The 26,226-nt window shown below is 48.9% G+C and overlaps 1 protein-coding gene across 1 annotated transcript in view; it reads left to right on the top strand.

Annotated features, from left to right (window-relative positions):
* The window catches only part of GTF2E1 (general transcription factor IIE subunit 1), an 80,918-nt gene extending 54,692 nt beyond the window's left edge, over positions 1 to 26,226 (top strand). Inside the window, exons 3-5 of the mRNA XM_068165925.1 lie at positions 6,227 to 6,428; positions 19,320 to 19,567; positions 24,847 to 26,226. Coding sequence (XP_068022026.1) covers positions 6,227 to 6,428; positions 19,320 to 19,567; positions 24,847 to 25,277 — 881 coding nt within the window. The 3' untranslated portion in view covers positions 25,278 to 26,226. The remainder of the gene's footprint in view (positions 1 to 6,226; positions 6,429 to 19,319; positions 19,568 to 24,846) is intronic.

The raw sequence follows: 26,226 nt of genomic DNA, 5'->3' as shown, positions 1-26,226 counted from the left end.
CAGGTTGGGTATCAGGAAAAAACTTCTTCACAGAAAGGGTTACCAGGCATTGGAACAGGCTGTTCAGGGAGGTAGTGGATTCATCACCCTAGGGGTATTTAAAAGATATGTGGATAGAATAGAATAGAATAAACCAGGTTGGAAGAGACCTTCAAGATGATCGCGTCCAACCTATAAATGTTGTGCTTAGGTGTGTGATGTGGTGCTTAGGGGCATGGCTGTAGTGGTTTAAGCCTTAACTGGGAGTTAAGAGCTCAGATGGGGGCAAGGCTAAGAATCTCTCCCCTGCTTCCCCCTCCTCCCTCCCAACAGAGAGGGGAAAAAAAAAAAAGGAAGGAGCAAATCCACCAAGCAATAATTTGGAGTCAGCTTGGAAGTAGAGAGGTAGAGAGTTTTCTTTAAACAATATATATATATAACAATAACAGGTAAGGTTCACAAGGGTGAGGAACAAGGATGGATGGAAGGAGGACAAGGAAGAAGAATACAAAACCAATCTCTCTCTGAAGAGGTGCAGAGGCAGCAGGGAGAAGGGTCAGGCCCAACCACGTGGCAGAGGAACAGGAAAGCAGCTGCAGTAGCTCTCATCCAGGAGAGGCAGGAGCCAAAAGGAGAGGCAATAGCTGCAGTGTCCTGCTTTTTATACCCTAGCTGGGCAGGGAGGGGGGGAATGGAACAGACTCAGTTTCCCAGGGGGAAAACACCCTGCAGGGAGAGCAAAGCACCACCCTGCTTTGGTTTTGTTTTCAGAATGGGCGTTAACCCACCACAATGGCTTAGTGATAGTAGCTGAGCAGAAGTGATAGGATTGTGAGCTCTAGGCAAGCAGTTGGATTTGATGATCTCAGAGGTCTCTCCCAACCTCCACAGTTGTTTAATTCTGTGCTTCTACGATTGACAGCAAGATGGAAGCCAGCTGAGCTGAGGTACAGCTTGTTGGCACAGCACTAAGTTTGGAATGGATAGAAATCAGCTTAGCTTGAAGATTAGTTTGCAGGTATCATAGCAGTGAGTCTGGGGCAGTGACCAAAGGACAGAGTGGAAGGAAGACGCTGTGTTGAGATGGAGATAGGGCTTGAACCCTTTGAGAAAGGTGTGAGCAGGACCTGAGCTCAGCTGTAAGCAGTTAAATGTGTTAATTATTCATAGTATCATAGTATCATTCAGGGTTGGAAGGGACCACAAGGATCATCTAGTTCCAACCCCCTTGCCATGGGCAGGGACACCCCACACTAGATCAGGCTGGCCAGAGTCTCATCCAGCCTGGTCTTAAACACCTCCAGGTACGGGGCCCCAACCACCTCCCTGGACAACCTATTGCAGGGCTTCACCACTCTCATGGGGAAGAACCTCCTCCTCACATCCAGCCTGAATCTTCAGTATTCAGTGTTCAGTATTCCTAAGGTTGGAAGAGACCTCAAAGATCATTGAGTCCAACCTGTCACCACAGACCTCATATTATAGCCGGTGAAATGTGCACGCTTGGACATTGTGCACTCAAGGCACAATGTGTGGGCGGTTGACCTTTTCCTTCTCTCAAGTGAAATCAAGTCATTAGGAATTATCTCTAGATATTCTAGCCCTGTGCTTCAGAGCTTGAGCTGCTTTAACTCAGTATGCCTTGGGGAGCCAGATTACCAGCATATCTGCCCCAGAGAGTCCGAGAGCAAATGAGGAGATCTTTCAGATGGCTGGTTTTTAACACGCAGCCAAAGTGGTCTGTGAAGTGCTTCGGCATGTGTGGAAAGGAGAGGATGTATGCCTTCTCCATTAGCATTTCCAAGATGCAGGAAAGCCTGATGTCTCCAGGATATCTGCTTGTCCTGGTTTATGCAGCCTGTTCGAATGGAACACTAGGAGTTGTGTAAGGGCTGAAGGCAGAAACACATCGCTGGAGTGGGAACGTTGCCATTTTAGCCTTCGCGTGGCCTCCGCTCCGTGTTTGTCACATGCAATTCACATCTGTACGAAACATGTGTCACTGCTGATGTGATGTGCCATGTCATAAAAGCTCTGGTGACATTCTGTGACCCCTTAAAGTCTAATGAAAATGCTTTGCAACACAGATATGCCATCTGCCACGGCACAGCAACTTCCCAGTTCTCCAATCACATATGCCTCTTCTGAAGTGCTGCATCACCTCGAAAGAAATCAGCATATTAATGAAGGAAGCTTGTCATTTCACTCATTCCCAGATTCTTTACATAATTCATCTATTAACTTTTCTCTCTCTCTCTCTTTTTTTTGGTTATTATTAAGAACCCTGAGGGGTAGAAGATGCAGCAAATCCACGGTGGCTTTAGGGGTTCCGTTTCATTAGAGCTGTGCTTACGCTCTGATTTTTTGGTGCTCTGAATTGGAACCATTCTCCCTAGGATCTTAATCTTTCTGCAAATACTCTTGTGGTTTAGAGGTGGAAGCGTGAGAAGTTTGAGCTGTCTCAGAAAGATGCAACAGGACTTGGAGTGGGGGGGGGGGCAGGGAGTGTAAAAAGAGAGGAGTTTTTAAACGTTAACCTGTGCTTGTTCACTTAGTCCATTGTGGGATCTGGGAGGCTCAGGGGAGACTTTATTGCTGTCTACAACTACCTGAAGGGAGGTTGTAGCCAGGTGGGGGTTGGTCTCTTCTCCTAGGCAACCAGCACCAGAACAAGAGGACACAGTTTCAAGCTGTGCCAGGGGAGGTTTAGGCTGGAGGTGAGGAAGAAGTTCTGCATAGAAAGAGAGATTGGCCATTGGAATGTGCTGCTCAGGGAGGTGTGGAGTCACCATGACTGGAGGTGTTTAGGAGGAGACTACATGGGGTGCTTGGTGCCATGGTTTAGTTGATTAGAATCATAGAATCAATAAGGTTGGAAAAGACCTCAGAGATCATCAAAACCAACCTATCACCCAACACCTCGTGACTAACTAAACCATGGCTTCAAGTGCCACATCCAATCCCCTTTTAAACACCTCCAGGGTGGTGACTCCACCACCTCCCTGGGCATTAGATGGTGTTGGGTGTTGTAGGTTGGACTTGATGATCTCTGAGGTCTTTTCCAATGTGGTTAATTCTATTCTATTCTATTCTATTCTATTCTATTCTATTCTATTCTATTCTATTCTATTCTATTCTATTCTATTCTACTCTACTCTACTCTACTCTACTCTACTCTACTCTACTCTACTCCGCTCTACCCTGCTCTACTCTACTCTATTCTATTTACTTCAAATTGATTCAACTTGTTTGCCAGTGTGTCAGGCTGATAGCCTCTGATGTGGGATGAGGAGACCAAACTTTGGCTTCAGTTTTTGCCAGACTGACTGCTCATGTAATGCCTGGGGTTTTGAAGCAGTTGGGGCAGTTTTTGCAGACTGGAAAAAATAAACACTGCTTCATGCTTGGATGGGGGAGAAGAGCACTTTATCCATTTACCCTTCATTTTACGTACTGTTGTTGTTGAGTGCTCTAGATTTCACTTGTAGATAAGACAAACCTTCTTGGAGAGATGGTTTAAGAAGGACATTGAGACACTTGAAGGTGTCCAGAGAAGGGCAACAAGGCTGGGGAGAGGCCTTGAGCACAGCCCTGTGAGGAGAGGCTGAGGGAGCTGGGGTTGTTTAGCCTGGAGAAAAGGAGGCTCAGGGAAGACCTTATTGCTGTCTGCAACTACCTGAAGGGAGGTTGTAGCCAGGAGGGGGTTGGTGTCTTCTCTCAGGCAGTCAGCACCAGAACAAGAGGACACAGTCTCAAGCTGTGCTAGGGCAGGTTTAGGCTTGAGGTGAGGAGAAAGTTCTTCACCAGGAGAGTCATTCGTCATTGGAATGTGCTGCCCAGGGAGGTGGTGGAGTCACCATCCCTGGAGGTGTTCAAGAGGGGATTGGATGTGGCACTTGGTGCCATGGTCTAGTCATGTGGTCTGTGGTGACAGGTTGGACTTGATGGTCCTCGAGGTCTCTTCCAACCTTGGCAATACTGTGATACTGTTTATTGCAGGAAATGTGTGCATGTTACAGGCCATGTATAAAATACACTCTTATGAGTAACAATCAGCAAAAGCTGATTCAGGTGGTGTTGTGGTAGAAAACTGCTTCTCTGCAGACTGTGGTGAGAGGCAACAGATCTATCTCCTGTCATAAATACAGCTTTTGTGTGTTTTCCAAGAAGCATGGAAGCTTTGTCTAGCCCTCACAGCCATCAGTGAGGAAGCTGGGTCTGTTTTTATCACTGTATTACAGGCGGAGAAGGAGGTATGTTGAAAACTGAAGTGACAAGACTAGCAAATCTGTGTTAGCAGCAAAACAAGATACAAGAAGCCCTAGCTTGCCAGCCTGTCTCATTACATCATGCCCTTGTGCCCTGGACAAGCCCCATTGTTTTGACTGACAGTGCTGGTTGTATAGCAGGCCTCACTACTGATTTTAATACTGACTTCATAGGATCATAGAATGGTCTGGATTGCAAGGGACATCCAAGGGCTATCTAGTCCAGCCCCCTCAGCAGTAAGCAACTGGATCAGGCTGCCCAGAGCCCTGTCAAGCCCCACTTTGAGTAGCTCCAGGGCTGGGGCCACAACCAGACATAGTCTTATCTAGATATAATCTTGGCCATTGGAATGGGCTGCCCAGGGAGGTGGTGGAGTCATCATCACTGGAAGTGTTTAGGGAGAGACTTGATGGGGTGCTTGGTGCCATGGTTTAGTTGATTAGATGGTGCTGGGTGATAGATTGGACTCGATGATCTCAAAGGTCTTTTCCAACCTGGTCTATTCTATTCTATTCTATTCTATTCTATTCTATTCTATTCTATTCTATTCTATTCTATTCTATTCTATTCTATTCTATTCTATTCTATTCTATTCTATTCTATTCTATTCTATTCTATTCTATTCTATCCTATCCTATCCTATCCTATCCTATCCTACCCTATCCTATTATTTGTATCCTATCCTATCCTATCCTATCCTATCCTATCCTATCCTATCCTATCCTATCCTATCCTATCCTTTGTATCCTATTCTTTGTGTCCTATTCTTTGTATCCTATTCTATTCCATTCCATTCCATTCTATCCCATCCCATCCCATCCCATCCCATCCCATCCCATCCCATCCCATCCCATCCCATCCCATTCTTATCATTTCCCTGACAGGACTCCTCAGGCTCCCAATTGGTAAAGAGATCTTTTCCTTTCTCCACTGGGCCATCGAGAGTTAATGCTAGATGTGTATTGGTGTCACAGAACAGATGAATAAAGAAAATCACCCAGGGCCAAGGGAACTTGAGAAGCCTGTGAGCATTGCTCTGGGTGTCAGTGTTCTGAGGAGACAGGGGTTCGTTCTCAGTCCAGCACTTACAATGCTAAGTCATTACACCGCGCTGCTCGCCTCGCTGTGGACCATATGGTGAGGTCCTACTGTGCATGTACTGCCCCAAGGGTCTTGCTCACAGATGGAGTGATGAAACTGAAAAGCCTGCTGTGCAGGAGTTCAGTAGGGTTTTTTTTGTAACTGCATTGCTATGCAGCCATTTCAGTTGCCTGTATTTCTGACCTATTTTTTCTAGACCCTGATGAGGTCTGTATAACGAGTTCATTCTCAATTGCCATCCACACGATCCTTATGCTGTCAGTCTGAATTTCAGGAAGCTCATGTGGGGGTTAGATGGGATAGGGTGGTTTTTCTTTTTCATTTGCTGTCTTCATTTGCATGTTTTGGCCCTGAAACAGAAGGAGAAAGCATCTTTTCTGCATCAGTTGCAGAGTGGAAATGGTTGTACCAGCAGTTACTGCAGAGTGGTTGGTGCAGTGTAAAACTACACTCAGTGTGGAATTAGCCTGTTCATGTGAGCGGTGAGATACCAGTGCAAGCACCTGAAACAAATGACATTCAAACTCCTGTTCAGCTTTTTGTCGCAGAGCAGTGGTAGCTGACATTTCAAATGTGCAGCAAGGAAGAGGGAGTGAGATTAGGAGATGTCTCAGTGGAGGTACTGCAGCCCATCTGGGCTTTTCAGAGCGAGAAACCGTACCCAGCTGGGTATCACTGGATGGCATCGAAGTGTTTGCTTTGTTGTCTGCTTAAGTGATAAGCAGGTACACTGTGTGTGGGAAGGGATTGTTCAGGGGGAGAAAAGCTATTTGGTGTGGAGCTAAGAACACAGTAAAGCAGGGCTGCTGGAGAGGCTGCATGGAAAGCTGAGCCTGTTGCTCTCCTCCCCGGTGCTCAGTAACTTTTCTCGTTGTAGGCACCTTCCGCTGTACTTTCTGTGAGACCGAAGTGGAAGAGGATGAGTCGGCGATGCCCAAAAAGGATGCAAGGACGCTCGTGGCAAGATTTAATGAACAGATTGAGCCCATCTATGCTCTGCTGCGTGAGACAGAAGATGTTAACTTAGCCTATGAAATCCTCGAGCCAGAACCTACAGAGATTCCTGCCCTAAAGCAGAGGTGGGAACACGCCTGCTCTCTCACTGTGCTGCTTCCTTGTAGTGCATTCATCTGCTCTGTGAGGCTTTCCCACACCTTAGAATCATAGAATCATTTCAGTTGGAAAAGACCTTCAAGACCTTGGTCCAGGTGGCCAAGAAGGCAAATGCCATCCTGGCCTGCATCAGAAACAGTGTGGCCAGCAGGAGCAGGGAAGTCATTGTGCCCCTGTACTCAGCACTGGTTAGGCCACACCTTGAGTCCTATGTCCTGTTCTGGGCCCCTCAATTTAAGGAGGACATTGAGACTTTTGAGCATGTCCAGAAAAGGGCAGCGAGGCTGGGGAGAGGTCTCGAGCACAGGCTCTATGAGGAGAGGCTGAGGGAGCTGGGTTTGCTTAGCCTGGAGAAGAGGAGGCTCAGGGGAGACCTTATTGCTCTCTACAACTACCTGAAGGGAGGTTGTAGCCGGGTGGGGGTTGGTCTCTTCTCCCAGGCAACGAGCACCAGAACAAGAGAACACAGTCTCAAGCTGTGCCAGGGGAAGTTTAGGCTGGAGGTGAGGAGAAAGTTCTTCCCAGAGAGAGTTGTTAGCCATTGGAATGTGCTGCCCAGGGAGGTGGTGGAGTTGTCGTCCCTGGAGGTGTTCAAGAGGGGATTGGATGTGGCACTTGGTGCCACGGTTTAGTAGTCATGAGGTCTTGGGTGAGGTGACAGGTTGGACTTGATGATCTCTGAGGTCTTTTCCAACCTTGTTGATTCTATGATTCTATGATCTTCAACTCCAACCCTTATCTAGCTATACCATATACCAAGTCTGGTGCTAAACCATGTCCCTCAGCACCACATCTCTGTGTCTTTTCAACACCTGCAGGGATGGGGGTTCAACCACTTTCCTGGGGAGCCTGTTCCAGTGTTTGAGAACCATTTCAGTGAAGAAGTTTCTTCTAAACCTGCCCTGGTGCTACTTGAGGCCATTTCCTTTGTTATGTCATTTGTTCCTGGACAGCAGAGACCCACCTCACTACAATCCTCGTGCAGCCTGTGGCTGCTTTGAGGACATCCTTGTTCAGCACCAACTATGCAGGCAACTGACAGGTTACCCAAGGAATGTGTGGCTGTAAGGAGACAAAGGGCCATGACCATTTTTCACTCAAAAAGGCAGATGAATGTTCTTTTGGTCAGCCTCCTAGGGGTAGATTTCTGTGGGGTGAGGTGCTCAAATTACCTGCTGCATGCTGTTCTGTACCTGGTCTGTATCACAGTATCACCAAGGTCGGAAGAGACCTCAAGATCATCGAGTCCAACCTGTCACCACAGACCTCATGACTAGACCATGGCACCAAGTGCCACGTCCAATCCCCTCAAAAATACTTCGTCTGCCTCCTCATCCTGGTTGGGTGGTCTATAACAGACTCCAACCAGGATGTCAGATTTAACCCACAGGCTCTCAATCCCTTCATTCTCCACCTCAAGCTCTGCGGCAGGGAGTGACTCCCTACTATACAGAGCCACCCCTCCTCTTCTCTGTCTCCTGTCTCTCCTAAAGAGCCTGTAACCCCCCAGTGCAGCACTCCAATCATGTGTGTTATCCCACCATGTTTCTGAGATGGCAACTATATCATAGTCATCCTGGTGGACCAGGACTTCCAGCTCCTCTTGCTTATTGCCCATGCTGCATGCATGGGTGTACCTGCACTTCAGCTGGCCTCCCGACTTCTCAATTTCCCCTAATTTGTGTCCCACTCTCTCCTCTTCAGAGAGACTGGTTTCCTCACCCACCCCCTTCAGCCCTAGTCCTAGAATCATAGAAATCACAGTATCACCCAGGTTGGAAGAGCCCTCAAAGATCATCAAGTCCAACCTGTCACCACAGGCCCCATGACTAGACCATCACCGAGTCCAACCTGTATACCAAGCCTTTGCCTCAGTGTTTAAGAAACACAAACTGCAGCTGTTTGGCAAAGCTCTGAAGGTGCCATCTACACTGTTTTGCTTTTTTTCTCTTTCAAACCCTTGTCTTTCAGCTATTCCTCTTGCTTCTGCCCAGCTTCTGAGACTGAGCTATCTGCATTCTAGGCTTTGCATTCTAGTTCATAGACACTCACGGTCATAAGGGTATATTTTTCCTTCTGCTTTTGTCATACTTGCTGCACACCTCTTCTTTTTGGGATGAGACCATGTGAGAGTCAAAAACTCTTTAAAATGTTCCTACCCAGGGGAAATGACACTTTCTTTCTGAACATTTCTAGCTGTGCAAAAACAGATGATGTTTAAATAATGCAGAAAGATGTGGGGAGCTGTCAGCTTTGTCAGCTGTGGTGAAATGTGATGCACTTCTCTATGTTGGAAAAAAGATTAATTAAACACAGAGAGGGAAAGAAAAAGCTTTATGAGGGGAAGCATTCCCACAGTGCCTTGGAGTGCTTGGCTTTAGTTAATGGGAGAGCAAGCAGGATACAGGATCTTCTTTTCTCTCAGGCTAACCTTGAGAGAGAATGTTCCTCATGTATTCATTCCAGACACTTTCTATTTCATGTAATAAAGTATTCTTTGTCTGTCCACAGTCATTTTTCTAGCTAAGAAGGTAGCTAATTTTCATCATCATTCTGATAGAAAAACAGAAGCAATGGAGAGAGGGGAAGAGATTTTTTTCAAGGTCACTCAACATGTATTTGGTGATATGGGGAGTCTTTGAAGCCTTTATGCCCATGCTGAATCACTAGCCTTTGCTTTCAAAACCCTTTTCTGTAGCTTGAGTAGTGGAACTGGGATAACCTCACCAGTGTCAGCATCAGTACATTTGCAGATGACAATAAGTTGGGAGCAGGAGTTGATCTGTCAGAAGGTAGAAGGGTTCTGCAGGGGGACCTTGACAGGCTGGGCAGATGGTCAGAGTCCAGTGGGATGGCATTCAACAAATCCAAGTGCCAGGTGCGGCACTTTGGCCACAACAACCCCATGCAGAGCTACAGGCTGGGGTCAGAGTGGCTGGAGAGCTGCTGAACAGACAGGGAGCTGGGGGTGCTGATTGACAGATGGATGAACATGAGCCAGCAGTGTGCCCAGGTGGCAAGAAGGCCAATGGCATCCTGGCCTGCATCAGGAATAGTGTGGCCAGCAGGAGCAGGGAAGTCATTGTGCCCCTGCACAATGGTTAGGCCACACCTTGAGTCCTGTGTCCAGTTCTGGGCCCCTCAGTTTAAGAAGGACATTGAGACACTTGAACATGTCCAGAGAAGGACAACAAGGCTGGGGAGAGGCCTTGAGCACAGCCCTGTGAGGAGAGGCTGAGGGAGCTGGGATTGTTTAGCCTGGAGAAGAGGAGGCTCAGGGGAGACCTCATTGCTCTCTACAACTACCTGAAAGGAGGTTGTAGCCTAGAGAGTGTTGGTCTCTTCTCCCACGCAGGCAACCAGCAGGACACAGTCTCAAGCTCTGCCAGGGCAGGTTTAGGCTGGAGGTGAGGAGAAAGTTCTACACAGAGAGAGTGATTGCCCATTGGAATGTGCTGCCCAGGGAGGTGGTCAGTCACCATCCCTGGAGGTGTTCAAGAGGGGATTGGACGTGGCAATTGGTGCCATGGTTTAGTTAGTCATGAGGTGTTGGGTGACAGGTTGGACCTGATGATCTTTGAGGTCTTTTCCAACCTTATTGATTGTATGATTCTATGAAAAAAAATCACTTCCCCTTCTGGCACAGGAAGTTACTGCAGCAGAAGCCTGGTGCAGTCCCCTCGTTAAATAGCAGCACCCACTTCCTTGACTCCTAAATACTTTAAAAACCCTGTAAATGATTAATTACTGCATGCAAGGAGTGACGAAATAAATTGGTGGCTTTTTAAATGCTTACTTGAACGCAACTTGCTTCAGCACATACAATGATTGAATTATTCATTCACTCTTATTAATTCAAAGCAGCTAATTGCATGAAAGGGCTGCTGTGAGGTGGAGTTTTTCTTTTAAAGTGTCAAACCCTGGGTTATGACAGTATCACTAAGGTTGGAAGAGACCTCAAAGATCATCCAGTCCAACCTCTCAGCACAGACCTCATGACTAGACCATGGCACCAAGTGCCATATCCAATCCCCTCTTGAACACCTCCAGGGACAGCGACTCCACCACCTCCCTGGGCAGGTTATCTGTTCCCTCAATTTTGTCTGAAATCATTGTGGAGTGGGTTGAATTTCCCCCCCCAGCATTAGCTTTGCCAGACCAACACAGCTAGAAGCAAATTAAGTAGGATAGGATAGGATAGGATAGGATAGGATAGGATAGGATAGGATAGGATAGGGTAGGATAGGATAGGATAGGATAGGATAGGATAGGATAGGATAGGATAGGATAGGATAGGATAGGATAGGATAGGATAGGATAGGATAGGATAGGATAGGATAGGATAGGGTAGGGTAGGGTAGGGTAGGGTAGGGTAGAACAGAATAGAGTAGAATAGAGTAGAATAGAATAGAATAGAATAGAATAGAATAGAATAGAATAGAATAGAATAGAATAGAATAGAATAGAATAGAATAGAATAGAATAGAATAGAATAGAATAGAATAGAATAGATTGTGTGGTGGGTTGAAGTTTCCCCCCAGCATTAGCTTTCCAGACCAACTCAGTTAGAAATAAATAAAGCAGGCTAGGCTAGGCTGGAATGGAATGGAATGGAAAGGAATGGAATGGAATGGAATGGAATGGAATGGAATGGAATGGAATGGAATGGAATGGAATGGAATGGAGTGGAGTGGAGTGGAGTGGAGTGGAGTGGAGTGGAGTGGAGTGGAGTGGAGTGGAATAGAATTGAATAAACCAGGTTGGAAAAAACCTTTGAGATCATCAAATCCAACCTATCACCCAACACCATCTAATCAACTAAACCATGGCACCAAGTGCCTCAGCCAGTCTCTTCCTGAACACCTCCAGTGATGGTGACTCCACCACCTCCCTGGGTAGCACATTCCAATGGTCAATCTCTCTGTCTGGGAAGAACTTTCACCAAATATCCAGCTTAAACCTCCCCTGGCACAGCTTGAGACTGTGTCCTCTTGTTCTGGTGCTGGTTGCCTGGGAGAAAAAACCAAACCCCCCCAGGCTGCAACCTCCCTTCAGGTAGTTGTAGAGAGCAATAAGGTCTCCCCTGAGCCTCCTCTTCTCCAGGCTAAGCAACCCTAGCTCCCTCACCCTCTCCTCATAGGACTTGTGCTCCATTTTTTACAAGCAGAATCTACACTCCACAGTGGAATTCAATGAATATGTACAAAATACACAGGATTTACTATATTTACAGATGTTTACAATTAATAAAGAGCACAAGGACCCTGCTGGCTAAGGACCATGGGAAGCTACCAGCTTCTCCCTCCCTGCCTTCCTCCCCCACTTTGTACAAAAGGGACAGGAGGAAGGAGCAGAGAAGTTAGACTGAGCCAAGGCCAGCCAAAGCACACAGATTATCTCTCCTGAGCAAAGCAAAACCAGCCAAGGTCAGAAGAGAAGAGAAAAAGGGAAGAATTGTTATGGTACAGCTCCTGTTATTCTAGATATTTACCCAATGTATTTCTTTAGAGTAATCTTTGGTTTTCCTTTTTACACCAAGAGTGGTTTATTTGTATTTTTCTACTTTTCTGCTCAAAATCTGTTAACTAAATTTTAAAGGCACAGCCTCCAAGCACCACACAGTGACAAAAATGACATTTCGTGATTCTGAAGCAAACAGAAAAGGTCACAAAGTGCCTGCATCATCTCTTTGCACTCATGCAGGCAATTGCTTGTGTTTCCAGGAGGGTTACAGCTCTAAGCAGCCACACTGATGTTGCATAACTGTCATGAAAGACCTTGACAGGCTGGACAGATGGGCAGAGTCCAGCAGGATGGCATTCGACGAGTCCAGGTGCTGGGTGCTGCACTTTGGCCACAGCAACCCCATGCAGTGCTACAGGCTGGGGTCAGAGTGGCTGGAGAGCAGCCAGGCAGAAAGGGACCTGGGGGTAATGGTTGACAGCAGCTGAATGTGAGGCAGCAGTGTGCCTAGAAGGCGAATGGCATCCTGGCCTGCATCAGAAATAGTGTGGGCAGCAGGAGCAGGGAAGTCATTCTGCCCTGTACTCCGCACTGGTTAGGCCACAGCTCGAGTCCTGTGTCCAGGTCTGGGCCCCTCATTTTAGGAAGGACATTGAGACACTTGAACGTGTCCAGAGAAGGACAAGAAGACTGGGGAGAGGCCTTGAGCACAGCCCTGTGAGGAGAGGCTGAGGGAGCTGAGGATTGTTTAGCTTGGAGAAGAGGAGGCTCAGGGGTGACCTCATTGCTGTCTACAACTCCCTGAAGGGAGGTTGTAGCCAGGTGGGGGTTGGTCTCTTCTCCCAGGCAGGCAAGCAGCACCAGAACAAGAGGACACAGTCTCAGGCTGTGCAGGGGGAAGTTTAGAATCATAGAATAGAATCATAGAATCAGTAAGGTTGGAAAAGACCTCAGAGATCATCATTTAAGCTCAAGGTGAGGAGAAAGTTCTTCCTAGAAAGAGTGATGGGCCATTGGAATGTGCTGCCCAGGGAGGTGGTGGAGTCACCATCCCTGGAGGTGTTCAAAAAAGGATTGGATGTGGCACTTGAAACCATGGTGTAGTAGTCCTGAGGTGTTGGGTGATAGGTTGGACTTGAGGATCTCTGAGGTCTTTTCCAACCCTATTGATTCCATGATTCTATGATTCATTCACTTCCTGTGGCGAGCTGCGCTGATCTTCATTTACCTCTTTCTGGGAGGCCATTCATTTTCTTAGTCTTTGGCAAAGCATGAAGGAGCCCCACAGGTTTCAATATAAATCTGCTTTACCTGAGCTCCTCTCTGTGGTTTTCTGAACCAGGTAGATTTTAATGCCCTCTCCCAGCTTCTTATGTCAGAATTGCTTGGTTTGGTATGACAAAGATCTTCACAGACTGATTTTCTGTGGTCATGCTATCAAGCACTGTGGGTTGTCTGTTGTGAAGCTGAAGCTCTTAAGAGCAGCTGAGGGAAAAAGTGCCTGATTTCAAGCACAGCACAAAAGGAGTTAGCCCCATTATGCAAGGCCTTTTCTTAATGGTCTGGGCAGGACTGAAATGAAAATTTCAAGTCTCTTCCACATTGCACAGTGTGGTTTCTGTGGGCCATACCTCAGCTATGGCAGGGATTATTTATGTCACCTTTAAAGGCTAACCACTCATTAAGGGATTTCCATCAGGGAAAAACAACCAATGGGTGACAGAGCAAATGGAGCCTCATCTAGGCAGCTGAGCTGCTACAGACCCTGGCTGTGAGGTGGCTATGTGAAGTCTAGACCTAGGTGAAGAAAAAGCAGTTCCTAGGATCTAGGAGAGAGAGATTAAAGAGTGTGCTAACTTCATCTGCTCTGTGGTGCCTGTAAAGCAGCTTGCTCACTTGGCTGATGCCTGAAACATGGTGTTTAATTCTGTACTTTGGAACAGTGCTGCCAAACAGTAAGATCACAGAATGGTAGGGGTTGAAAGGGACCTCCAGAGGTCATCTAGTACAACCCCCCTGCTAAAGCAGCTTTGCCTGGATCAGGTTCCTGAAGTAAGGTTGTAGCCAGGTGGGGGTTGGTCTCTTCTCCCAGGCAACCAGCACCAGAACAAGAGGACACAGTCTCAAGCTGCACCAGGGCAGGCTTAGGCTGGAGGTCAGGAAGAAATTCTTCCCAGAAAGAGAGATTGGTCATTGGAATGTGCTGCCCAGGGAGGTGGTGGAGTCACCATCACTGGAGGTGTTTAAGAGGAGGTTGCACAGGAGCATGTCCAGGTGTGTTTTGAAAGTCTCCAGAGGAGGAGGCTCCACAACCTTTCTGGGCAGCCTGGTCCCATGCTCTGTCACCCTCACAGGAAAGCAGATGCTCCTTAAGTTGAAGCGAGACCTCCTGTGTTCTAGTTTGTACCTCTTGCCCCTTGTCCTTTCCATGGGCACTGCTGAAAGGAGCCCAGCCCCATCCTCTTGACCTCCACCTTTTAAATATTGATAATCATGGATAAGGTCTCCTCTCAGTCTTCTTTTTTCCAGGCTGAAGAGCCCCAGATCTCTCAGCCTCTTTCCTCTTTACAAGAGATGCTCCAGTCCCCTCATCATCTTGGTGGCCTTCCATTGTACTTCTCTCCAGTAGTTCCCTGTCCCTCTTGAGCTGGGGAGCCCAGAACTGGCCACAATACTCTAGGTGCAGCCTCACCAGGGATGAGTAGAGAGGGAGAAGGTGTATTAGGATAGGATAGGATAGGATAGGATAGGATAGGATAGGATAGGATAGGATAGGATAGGATAGGATAGACCAGGTTGGAAGAGACCCTCAAGATCATCAAGTCCAATCTATCACCCAACACCATCTAATCAACTAAACCATGGCACCAAGCACCCCATCCAGTCTCTTTCCAAACACCTCCAGGGATGGTGACTCCACCACCTCCTCAGGCAGCCCATTCCAATGGCCAATCTTTATTTCTATGAAGAACTTCTTCCTAACATCCAGCCTAAACCTCCCCTGGCGCAGCTTGAGACTGTGTCCCCTTGTTCTGGTGCTGCTTGCCTGGGAGAAGAGACCAACCCCCACCTGGCTACAACCTCACTTCAGGTAGTTGTAGAGAGCAATAAGGTCACCCCTGAGCCTCCTCTTCTCCAGGCTAAGCAACCCCAGCTCCCTCAGTCTCTCCTCATAGGGTTTGTGTTCCAAACCCCTCACCACCTTCGTTGCCCTTCTCTGGACACCTTCCAGCATCTCACCATCCTTCCTAAACTGAGGGAGGCATTCAGCAATGCTCCAAGGAACATTCCCCCTGCTCTTGTAATCTTGAGGGGCTGCCGGCTCCTACCAAAACCATCACAGAAGATGCGGTTCCACAAACAAGGGAGCAAATGCAGTCACGTTTGCACGGCTCAGGGGGGGTCCAGAAGCAGGCAGAGACTGTCCACGTGTCTTCAAGCCATGAGCTCTGTAGGTGTCTCTTGGAGTTGTTACTTTCATTTCTGAGGCGCTCCTGACGTCACGGGGCAAGTGTTTTGCTGCTCGGTGATGCTGCGTAGGAAAGAAAGTCACATCCCAGGCACACTTAGGGGGAGCTGTGTGCAGAAGTGTCATTAGGCAGCTCCTGGCAGCAGCCAGCGTTTCGCTGTCAGCGCGCGGCGCGGCGGAGGGGAGGGAGGGCTTGGGGGAGAGCCGCATTGTGTGTCTCGGGAGGAAAGTGGATTACATAAAATCGTCAGGGAAACGCTGGGTAGAGACTTCTATTGTGTGGGAAGCAGGGTGGTGATTGCACAGAACACACGCCTGCCTTGGAGAGCTGCAAGGTACCGGCACTTGAAATAACGTGCTGGGAAGAAGGGCTCCGTGTGGTTTCTCGGGTTATGTAAGCGATACATGTGCGTGAGGCTCCTGCCCCGAGATTCAAGGCTGCTGTGGAGCTTTGCTAGTGGGGCTGGCTGCACCACAGAACCTGTCAGCATCCATGCTGAAATGTCCTTTCCTAAAAGACCCCTGCAAGCTGTGAGTAGCCCTCAATCCAAACTGGAGCTGAGCACACCAATATGAGGAGAGGCTGAGGGGGCTGGGGTTGCTTAGCCTGGAGAAGAGGAGGCTCAGGGGAGACCTTCTTGCTGTCTACAACTACCTGAAGGGAGGTTGTAGCCAGGTGGGGGTTGGTCTCTTCTCCCAGGCAAGCAGCACCCGAACAAGGGGACACAGTCTCAAGCTGTGCCAGGGGAGGTTTAGGCTGGATGGTAGGAAGAAGTTCTTCCCAGAAAGAGAGATTGGCCATTGGACTGTGCTGCCCAGGGAGGTGGTGGAGTCACCATCACTGGAGGTGTTTAGGAAGAGACTGGATGGGGTGCTTGGTGCCATGGTTTAGTTGATTAGATGGTGCTGGGTGATAGGTTGGACTGGATGATCTCAAAGGTCTTTTCCAACCTGGTCTATTCTATTCTATTCTATTCTATTCTATTCTATTCTATTCTATTCTATTCTATTCTATTCTATTCTATTCTATTCTACTCCATTCCATTCCATTCCATTCCATTCCATTCCATTCCATTCCAATCCAATATGTTTTATCTGAAGAAGAGAGATGGTCACCTGCACACTTATTTTCCCCTCACTGCTCACTCCTAAATACCCAGTAGGATTAGTTCATCAGCAGTGGTGAAGTCCTTGCTGAATTACACAAGATGACACATGATGCAGGTCTTCTGCAGCTGCAACCTTATTTTAAGTTTCTTAGCTGGAGGAAATGTTGTTGGGTAGATAGCAGTGACTGAACCGTGCTCACTGACAGCTTCTGGCAGCTCAGCTGGCAGCAGAGCAGAGACACTGTGACTATCCTGGTTGGATCTGCTCTGGACAAGGGGAAAAGTCCAGGCAGGGCTGTTAGCTGTGATGACTGAAATTATGTGGCTGAGGGTGGGTGCAGTCTGCAGCAGATCTGTTTCTCTGAGAAGATTAAATACAATTTTGAGGCAGGGAAACAGTCATGTTTGGCTTTTGGCACCCAGAGAGCAGTGAGCTTCCATTCAGCTGCTTGTTCTCCTCAGTGCATGTGTAGCAGCACAGACCAGAGAGTATTTTAGGCTCGTTGCCATTACTGTGCAGAAAATACTCCACCTGATGTCCTCTTTCCATCAGATGCAAGCAGGAATGTTTCTTCTCTCCCTCAGTCTCCTGAGCTGGAAAGGAGCCTGGAGGAAAATGTGCTGGCTGCAACTCAGAGAAAAAGGAGGGCTGGGCTTTGAGTACCCTACCCTTCACAGAATCACAGAGTGGTAGGGATTGGAAGGGACCTCTGAAGACCATCTAGTCCAACCCCCCTGCCAGAGCAGGATCACCTAGAGTAAATCACACAGGAACAGATCTTGAGAGAGAGAGGCTCCACAACCTCCCTGGACAGCCTCTGCCACCCTCAAAATGAAAAAAATGTGTCTGCTGTTTACATGGAGCCTCCTGTGTTCCACTTTGCATCCATTGCCCCTGTCCTGTTTCTGCACACCACTGAGAAGAGTCTGGCTTCATCCTCCTGACACTCACCCCTTAGATATTGATGAGATCCCCCTCAGTCTCCTCTCCTGCAGGCTAAACAGCCCCAGCTCCCTCTCATAAGAGAGGTGCTTCAGTCACCTCATCATCCTAGTGGCTCTGTGCTGGATTCCCTGCAGTAGTTCTTTCTTCTTCCTGAACTGGGAAGCCCAGAACTGGACACAGTATTCCAGACAAGGTCCTACCAGGCCAAAGAGGGGGAGTCATCATTTTTCTTTCTCCAGCTTTTCCACAATGAAGATAGTTCTGCCTGGCTTCCTCCCACAAACCATCAGCACACAAAGCCCTTAGGCCAGCCCTACTCCCCTGGTTTGAAGATGCCCTCTCATCTTTTATTCTCTTCTACCTGGACTCCCCACTTCTTCCAAGGCTGTGTCTGTGGATAGTACAGATCTCCTGTGTAACACAAGAGCTGTGCCTTGCCACTGTCATTGTCACTCACAGTCCAAGCAAGGGTTTGAACTGTGTTTTACATGGTGAGTTAACTCCTGTGATTAGCAGGGACGTGTCTCTGGGCCCTATCATTTGACTTGCTCAAACCTCAGTGCTTTTTATTAATGCAGTGTTAAAACTGCTGTGAAAAAGTGAAAAGGAGAATACAACAGAATACTCTTCAGCTGTGTGTTGCTGCTGTGACCCTAATTTCAGGATATCCTGGGAATTCATGTATGTTTTTTCATGTGAGAGCAGCAGCAGCTTTAGTGCTACCGCTCCTTTTTCGGTGTCTGTTGTGGAAGTTGTGATGGCCACACGAAGGGTTTCCCACTGGAGATCCCCAAGCTCCCCAAACCAGCACACCAGGGTAGAAATTCCTGGCACCATGTCTGGGCCCCATCCTGTTCAATATCTTTATTGATGGTCTGGATGAGGGGATTGAGTCCATCATCAGTAAGTTTGCAGATGACACCAAGTTAGGAGCAGATGTTAGTCAGTTAGATGTCAGAAAGGCTCTGCAGAGGGACCTCGACCGACTGGACAGATCGGCAGAGTCCAACAGGATGGCATTCAACAAGTCCATGTGCCAGGTGCTGCACTTTGGCCACAACAACCCCATGCAGTGCTACAGGCTGGGGTCAGAGTGGCTGGAGAGCAGCCAGACAGAGTGGGACCTGGAGGGACTGGTTGACAGCCAGCTGAACACAAGCCAGCAGTGTGCCCAGGTGGCCAAGAAGGCCAATGGCATCCTGGCCTGCATTAGGAACAGTGTGGCCAGCAGGAGCAGGGAAGTCATTGTGCCCCGGTACACTGCATTGGTTAGGCCACACCTTGAGTCCTGTGTCCTGTTCTGGGCCCCTCAGTTTAAGAAGGACATTGAGACACTTGAATGTGTCCAGAGAAGGGCAACAAGGCTGGGGGGAGGCCTTGAGCACAGCCCTGTGAGGAGAGGCTAAGGGAGCTGGGGTTGCTTAGCCTGGAGAAGAGGAGGCTCAGGGGAGGCCGAAAAGGAGGTTGTAGCCTAGAGGGGGTTGGTCTCTTCTCCCAGGCAGGCAACTAGCACCAGAACAAGAGGACACAGTCTCAAGCTGTGCCAGGGCAGGTTTAGGCTGGAGGTGAGGAGAAAGTTCTTCCCAGAGAGAGTTGTTAGCCATTGGAATGCGCTGCCCAGGGAGGTGGTAGAGTCACCATGCCTGGAGTGTTCAAGAGGGGACTGGACGTGGCACTTGGTGCCATGGTGTAGTAGTCATGAGGTGTTGGGTGGCAGCTTGGACTTGATGATCTCTGAGGTCTTTCCCAACCTTGTTGATTCTATGATGTTATGCAAGTTCTCAGTGCAGACCACAGGAGATAACTAATCACCAGCCTGGGAAGGGCTTGTTCTGAGCGCTCTGCTTTTCTCTCCTTGGTTTTTACGCAGCAAGGAGCGTGCAGCTGGTGCTGGCTCAGGAGCTGCAGCTGGCCTGGCAGGAGGACACCATCGGGAAGCATGGACTACGAAAGGACCGTCGTACGAGGACTTGTATACCCAGAACGTTGTGATCAGCATGGAGGACCAGGAGGATCTGAACCGGCCTGCAAGTGAAGGCAAGCCGGCCAGAGAGAGACCAATCTGGCTACGGGAAAGCACAGTGCAGGGGGCTTATGACCCCGAGGAAATCAAAGATGGTAAGGAAATTCCCAGAGCAGAAATTCTGCTCTGCTTCTGTGAGGCTCTTAGACTGCTGTCAAAAATATGTGTGTACAGCTGCTGCTCCCTACACTCCAGATTTTGTCTGCTCCACTCTGCTGTGCAAAGCACCTGCCTGTGGGTAAATGTAACCAACAAATACTGACTTCATAGATCCAGGATTGAAACCTAGATAGCAGTGTGCCCAGGTGGCCAAGAGGGCCAATGGCATCCTGGCCTGCATTAGGAATAGTGTGGCCAGCAGGAGCAGGGAAGTCATTCTGCCTTGTACTCAGCACTGGTTAGGCCACACCTTGAGTGCTGTGTCCAGTTCTGGGCCCCTCAGTTTAAGAAGGACATTGAGACACTTGAACATGTCCAGAGAAGGGCAACAAGGCTGGGGAGAGGCCTTGAGCACAGCCCTGTGAGGAGAGGCTGAGGGAGCTGAGGTTGTTTAGCCTGGAGAAGAGGAGGCTCAGGGGTGACCTCATTGCCCACTACAACTACCTGAAAGGTGGTTGTAGCCAGGAAGGGGTTGGCCTCTTCTCCCAGGCAACCAGCACCAGAACAAGAGGACACAGTCTCAAGCTGCGCCAGGGGAGGTTTAGACTCGAGGTGAGGAGAAAGTTCTTCACCAAGCGAGTCGTTCATCATTGCAATGTGCTGCCCAGGGAGGTGGTGGAGTCCCCATCCCTGGAGGTGTTCAAGAGGGGATTGGATGTGGCACTTGGTGCCATGGTCTAGTCATGGGGTCTGTTTTGATAGGTTGGACTCGATGATCCTCGAGGTCCTTTCCAACCCAAGTTATACTGTGACACTGTGATTACTAAAGCTGAGTCACCCACAGACATGTTTGTGCCTCACAAATGGTAGCTGTCTTCCACCTGGAAAGTTTGTTGCTTTGGGACAAAGGGATTGGTCATGGCACTTCAAGCCATGGTTTAGTTGGTCATGAGGTATTGGGTGATAGGTTGGACTTGATGACTTGTGAGGTCTTTTCCAAGCTTATTGATTCTATGATGGGAAGCAAACAGAAAGTAATAACCACTGCCCTGGCCTGGTGGCAGACCTTCCTACTGCATTCCCAGCAGCTTTATTTCTGCCATGTTCTCTGTATAAAACACCTTTTGGAAAACATTTGGCAAGAGGACAGCTGGGAGCACAAAAATGCTGCTGGTAGAATAGAATAGAATTAGAATGAGAATAGAATAGAATTAACCAGGTTGGAAAAGACCTCGGAGATCATCGCGTCCAACCTATCACCCAACACCATCTAATCAACTAAACCATGGCACCAAGCACCTCATCCAGTCTCTTCCTGAACACCTCCAGTGATGGTGACTCCACCACCTCCCTGGGCAGCACATGCCAATGGCCAGTCTCTCTTTCTGGGAAAAATTTCTTCCTAACATCCAGCCTAAACTTCCCCTGGCACAGCTTGAGACTGTGTCCTCTTGTTCTGGTGCTGGTTGCCTGGGAGAAGAGACCAATCCCCTTCTGGCTGCAACCTCCCTTCAGGTAGTTGTAGAGAGCAATGAGGTCTCCCCTGAGCCTCCTCTTCTCCAGGCTAAACAACCCCAGCTCCCTCAGCCTCTCCTCACAGGGCTGTGCTTGAGGCCTCTCCCCAGCCTCGTTGATGTGATAGCCATGTGGCTACAACCTCTGTTCAGGGAGTTGTAGAGAGCAATGAGGTCTCCCCTGAGCCTCCTCCAGGCTGAACAACTCCAGCTCCCTTAGCCTCTCATGTTGGGATCAGATTGTCCATAGAAAATAGTCAAGCTCTTGTGACCACTGGTAGCAACTCTCTGCTTTGGTCAGTGTGCTGCTTAAGCTTAGCTACTAATGATAGGAAGCGGAGAGCTTCCATTCTTTGTTCAAGAGTGAACCAACAGGTGCAATCTTCCACGTCACTTGAGGATTATTGAGTGAAACTGTTCATGTCCTAGGAAGAGAAGATGGCATGTATGAGCATAAGACCCTGGAACCAGTGCAGGAGAGGAGTATTTGGGTGTAGTGGGAGTGAAGAAAGTGGATGTGAAGCAGTAGTCAAAGGAGAAAGTCTTCTTTGCAGGAAACGCCTCTCAGGCGTACGGATCCCAAAACGTTTTCCAAATCAAATAAAGTGAGGCAATTGAAACAACCTCCTCCTGCAGTCTGTGGCAGATGTTGTTGTTATTCACCAGCTACAGGGAGTTCTCACCCTGGTTTTCTGCTAGACACTCAGTTCACCTGTAGTTTTAAATCCTCTCCTGTGGATGACTTTCAGTGCGCACCGCAGAAATGTTTCCCAGGTGCCACCGAGGAGCACGGGGCAGGGAATGTGTCTCCTTGCAGCACCATGTCATCACTGCTTAACCTCCACTGCTAGTGGAGATCATTGAATTGTTAGGGTTGGAAGGGACCTCAAGGATCATCTAGTTCCAACCCCCCTGCCATGGGCAGTGGCACCTCACACTAGATCAGGTTGCCCAGAGCCACATCCAGCCTGGCCTTAAAAACCTCCAGGCATGAGGCTTCCACCACCTCCCTGGGCAACCTATTCCAGTGTCTCACCATGCTCATGGGGAAGAACTTCCTAACATCCAATCTGAATCTACCCATTTCTATTTTTTTTCCCATTCCCCCCAGTCCTATCACTCCCTAACACCCTCAAAAGTCCCTCCCCAGCTTTCCTGTAGCCCCCTTCAGATCCTGGAAGGCCACAGTTAGGCCTCCTTGGAGCCTTCTCTTCTAAAGAGAGAAGAGGGGGTTGTGGAAACAGCCTGAAATTGCTGCTGCAACACATTTCTCCAGCTCTTGGACAGCATTAACAGGAAGGACAAAAACTTGGGACCACAGACAGAAAAGATTCACTGTTTAGACCTGGCAGGAGAAGTTCATGCAAGAAGGAGACAGCCCTGCCCCTCAGCCACCAAGTCAGACTTTGTGGAGCTATCCCAGGCTGTTGTTGCTTTGCAGTTCTCAATGTGATGAGCTACAATATTATTGCATAGAGATGCTCTCCAGTAACCTCTTAGGCTCCACAGTTGCAAGCAGCAAGCTGAACACGAGGCTGCCAACACAACACCTTCATTCTTCCTCTAAGAACTTTGCCACTGCAGTACCAATAGCAGTTGCAGCCATCACCCATTGCTACAGCTGTATTTACAAGGAACACACAAGTCCAGCCAAGTTAGAAGTGAGCCCTTTGGGCCTTTATTTTACCAGAGGAAAGGAGCTAACTACAGACTCCCCTGGATTTTAGTCTGAGTACTGAACTTACTTCCTTACTTCCCCTGTTTCTCAGCTTGGCTTTCACATCTCAAGCTGAAAACAGTAACCAGTGCATTTTTGACCCTGGGGGAAGTGCTTGGCTACCAGCTGCCTGGATGAGGATCCAGGTCTTGGAGCAGCAGGCAAGTGGCAATCATGTATGAAGGCAAAATACCATCACCACAGCTTCAGCAACTGTTCATAGGCATCATCTTTAGGTGCAAGGAAGTTTCCCACTGGGAGTCTGTCCTACTTTTTAGGCCTTGTTTTTAAGTAAGAGTCTCTGTATTTAATTGTTTCAGTCTGGTTTGTCTCTTTTTTCCATACTGTCTCGGTTTACTGGTGCTGGGTAGGCTCACATTCCTCTCATCAAATTAGGAGCAGGATTAGGAGAAGTTCACTGCAGAATGCCACTGTTTGAACAGGATTTTACCCTTTTGAATCTGTGAGCTACAGACACCCTGCCTACCCAGGTCACATCAAACCCTCCCAGCTATTGTACAGCCAAGCTTACTGAAAGAGGAGCACAGACCATGTGTCTGTGAGCTGGGAAGCTGCAGTCATCTTCAAATGAGAGGTTCAGGTAGGGAGCCAGAGAGACTGGCTGGGCTGCATTTCAGCTTGGAGAGCAGGAGTTGTTTTAACAGAGGCTTGATGCTATGCTGCACAGCTTGGCTGCAGGCTGTAAACTGCATCTGCTTCATGAGATCCTAGCTCAATACCAACACCATGTTCCTGTAATGAGCTTTTCCCCTCCCTGCTTGACAGGTAGCACCTTTGAGCTTACTGAACACAGCTACTTTAAATCATAGAATGGTTTGGATTAGAAGAGACCCTCAAGATCATCTGGTTCCAAGGCCACTGCCCACAGGCAGGATCACTTAAACTGGGCCAGGTTGCTCAAAGCTGGCCTTGAACACTTCAGGGACGGGATAACCACAGCCTTTTTGGGCAACCTGTTCCAGTACCTCACCACCCACACTTCTTCCTTGCATCTAATCTAAATCTACTCTCTTTCAGTTTAAAGCCATTACCCCTTGTCCTATCACTACATACCTTGCAAAGAAATATCACAGTATCACCAAGGTTGGAAGAGGCCTCAAAGATCATCGAGTCCAACCTGTCACCACAGACCTCATGACTAGACCATGGCACCAAGTGCCATATTTCCACATGGTTTCCACAGTCTGCCTGGATTCATCTGATTATTTGTCTTAATCCTTACAGATGGGGAGTTCAGCAGGGCAGGGCCTGGTTTAGGGCCTGTATTTGTGGTCTGTGCTGAGGACATCCTGTGGGCTTGGTCATCACCAGGAGTCCTCCGGGCTGCGGTCATACAGTCTGGAAACAAAAGGGCAAAAGGAAACAGCCTGTGCTTGTTGACCTCTGAAACAGTACTGAGGTACCTGCTGTGTCTCTCAGAAGTGTCATCATTAGCTGCATAGTCTGGGTATCTGGAAGGCCAGATTTAGGGCCCAAGGACTGCTTTCTGCCCCACAGTATGGAAAGTGAATCATCCCAGCTGAGAGGTGCCCGAGTTGGATGCCTCCTTGGGGTGGTCTTTTCCAAGTGCCTGCCCATCGTGGGTTTGTTGTCTTCTCTTGTGATGTGCTCCTGGTCACAAATGAACTCCAGGCCTCCCAGAAAATGCCAATGCTTGCTCTGCTGTTAGGAGAGAAAACATAACTGTCTCTTTGTATTTTAAGGGAGAGGAGGTGGTGACATGGAGCAAGGGTGTGACTTGGCCAAAGGTGCTCACTGACTGTAACTAATACAAGTCATTCGTCGTTGGAATGTGCTGCCCAGGGAGGTGGTGGAGTCACCATCCCTGGAGGTGTTCAAGAGGGGATTGGACGTGGCACTTGGTGCCATGGTTTAGTCATGAGGTCTGTGGTGATAGGTTGGACTTGATGACCTTTGAGGTCTCTTCCAACCTTGGTGATACTGTGATACTGGGTCCAGAAAGCCATCAGGGCCATCACGCAGGCCTGTGAGGGAATGACCATTCCCCTGTGTCTCTCTGCAGGAGGCCGGGATCTGGATGCCTTCCAGGAGCGTGAGGAGGGCCGGGCGGCTCTGGATGACAACGAGGAGGTGATGCGTGCCCTGCTTATCCACGAGAAGAAGACTCCTTCTGCTTCCACTGTCACGGTGGGAGGGGCTGCTCCTCTCTCCAGCGTCAACGCCAGCGACTCTGAGAGCGAGACGAGCGAGTCGGAGGAGGAGTCTCCTCCTCGCCCTCCCGCCGTGGCCACCACGACCTATGGGCTGGAGGATGAAGAGGAGGACGAAGAGTTTGAGGTGGTAGCAGAGGACCCCACTGTCACGGTGGCTGGGCGTCCGCACACGTACAGTCAAGTGAGCCAGCGCCCGGAGCTGGTGGCCCAGATGACGCCGGAGGAGAAGGAGGTTTACATAGCCATGGGGCAGCGCATGTTTGAGGACATGTTTGATTAACAGCTTCCCGCCATGGCATTTGTAAAAAGTGACTTTTAAAGCCAGAGTCTCCCTAATAAAAGAGCAGATGAGGCACATCTTTCCTCCCCTGCGTGCAGGGACGCTGGGGCTTGGGACTGCCAACCTCAGGGGCATCTTGCTCACCCCGGGTGGGGAGCTCGAAGGCTGCGTGTGCCAAACAGGGAGAGGAGGACAAGTCTCAGAAGTGATCATGCTTGCAAGGTAAAAATTGGCTTCAGGGTGCCCTTCATGGGCATTGCTTTAACCTTCTCCCAGGGCCCAGCAGCTGCCACCCCCTGATGTCTTTTGAGTTGATTGTTTTTTTGGTAGATCCCAGTGAAGTCCACATCCCTGCCCTCAGAGGACGCAAGGGCTCCACAGCCTTATGAGAGTGCTCTGCAGTCACATTACAGCTGCCCTGTGTTCAGTGAGGGGAGAGGAAAAGGAAGCAGTTGTCTGCTGGTGGCATACCTCCTGCCGCTGGCCACTGGCCTGGCTATTTCTAAGGAGGGCTGTGGACAGCAACCTTTCTGTTTTTGCTCCCGTTTAGTCCGTACTGGGTCTCGGCACCTGGAGGTGAGATGTAACTCAAAACATGAAGAGTGCCAGCCTGGGCAGGCACACACAGCCAGTCTTTGTCAGCAGAACGAAAGGCCTCTGCAGATCTGAGCTTTTGGAGTGCTCTGACTGACCAGGAGATATCCCCAGTGCTGCTGCCTGTTGCTTCTGCCTAGCCCTGCGTCAGCTCCGGTGTTGCGGACAGCTCATCCTAAGCAGGGCTGCAGGCAGGCAGTGCCAGGGAAAGGGCCCAGGTAGTTTAGCTTTGCAGTCACAGCAGGGCTGGACCATTTTAACAGGAATTATGCCACTCTGAATTCTGCTTTGGCACACTGATTACCACAGGCAAACATTGAGCAGTGCCTACGGAGCAAGTCCGGAGTTTTTAATG

Source organism: Melanerpes formicivorus, unplaced genomic scaffold (assembly GCF_026170545.1).
Source record: "Melanerpes formicivorus ecotype bairdi unplaced genomic scaffold, bMelFor1.0.p_v2 SCAF_95, whole genome shotgun sequence".
Lineage (NCBI taxonomy): Eukaryota > Metazoa > Chordata > Aves > Piciformes > Picidae > Melanerpes > Melanerpes formicivorus.
Note: the sequence above shows the minus strand (reverse complement) of the source record. Positions and strands in the feature narration are given on the sequence as shown.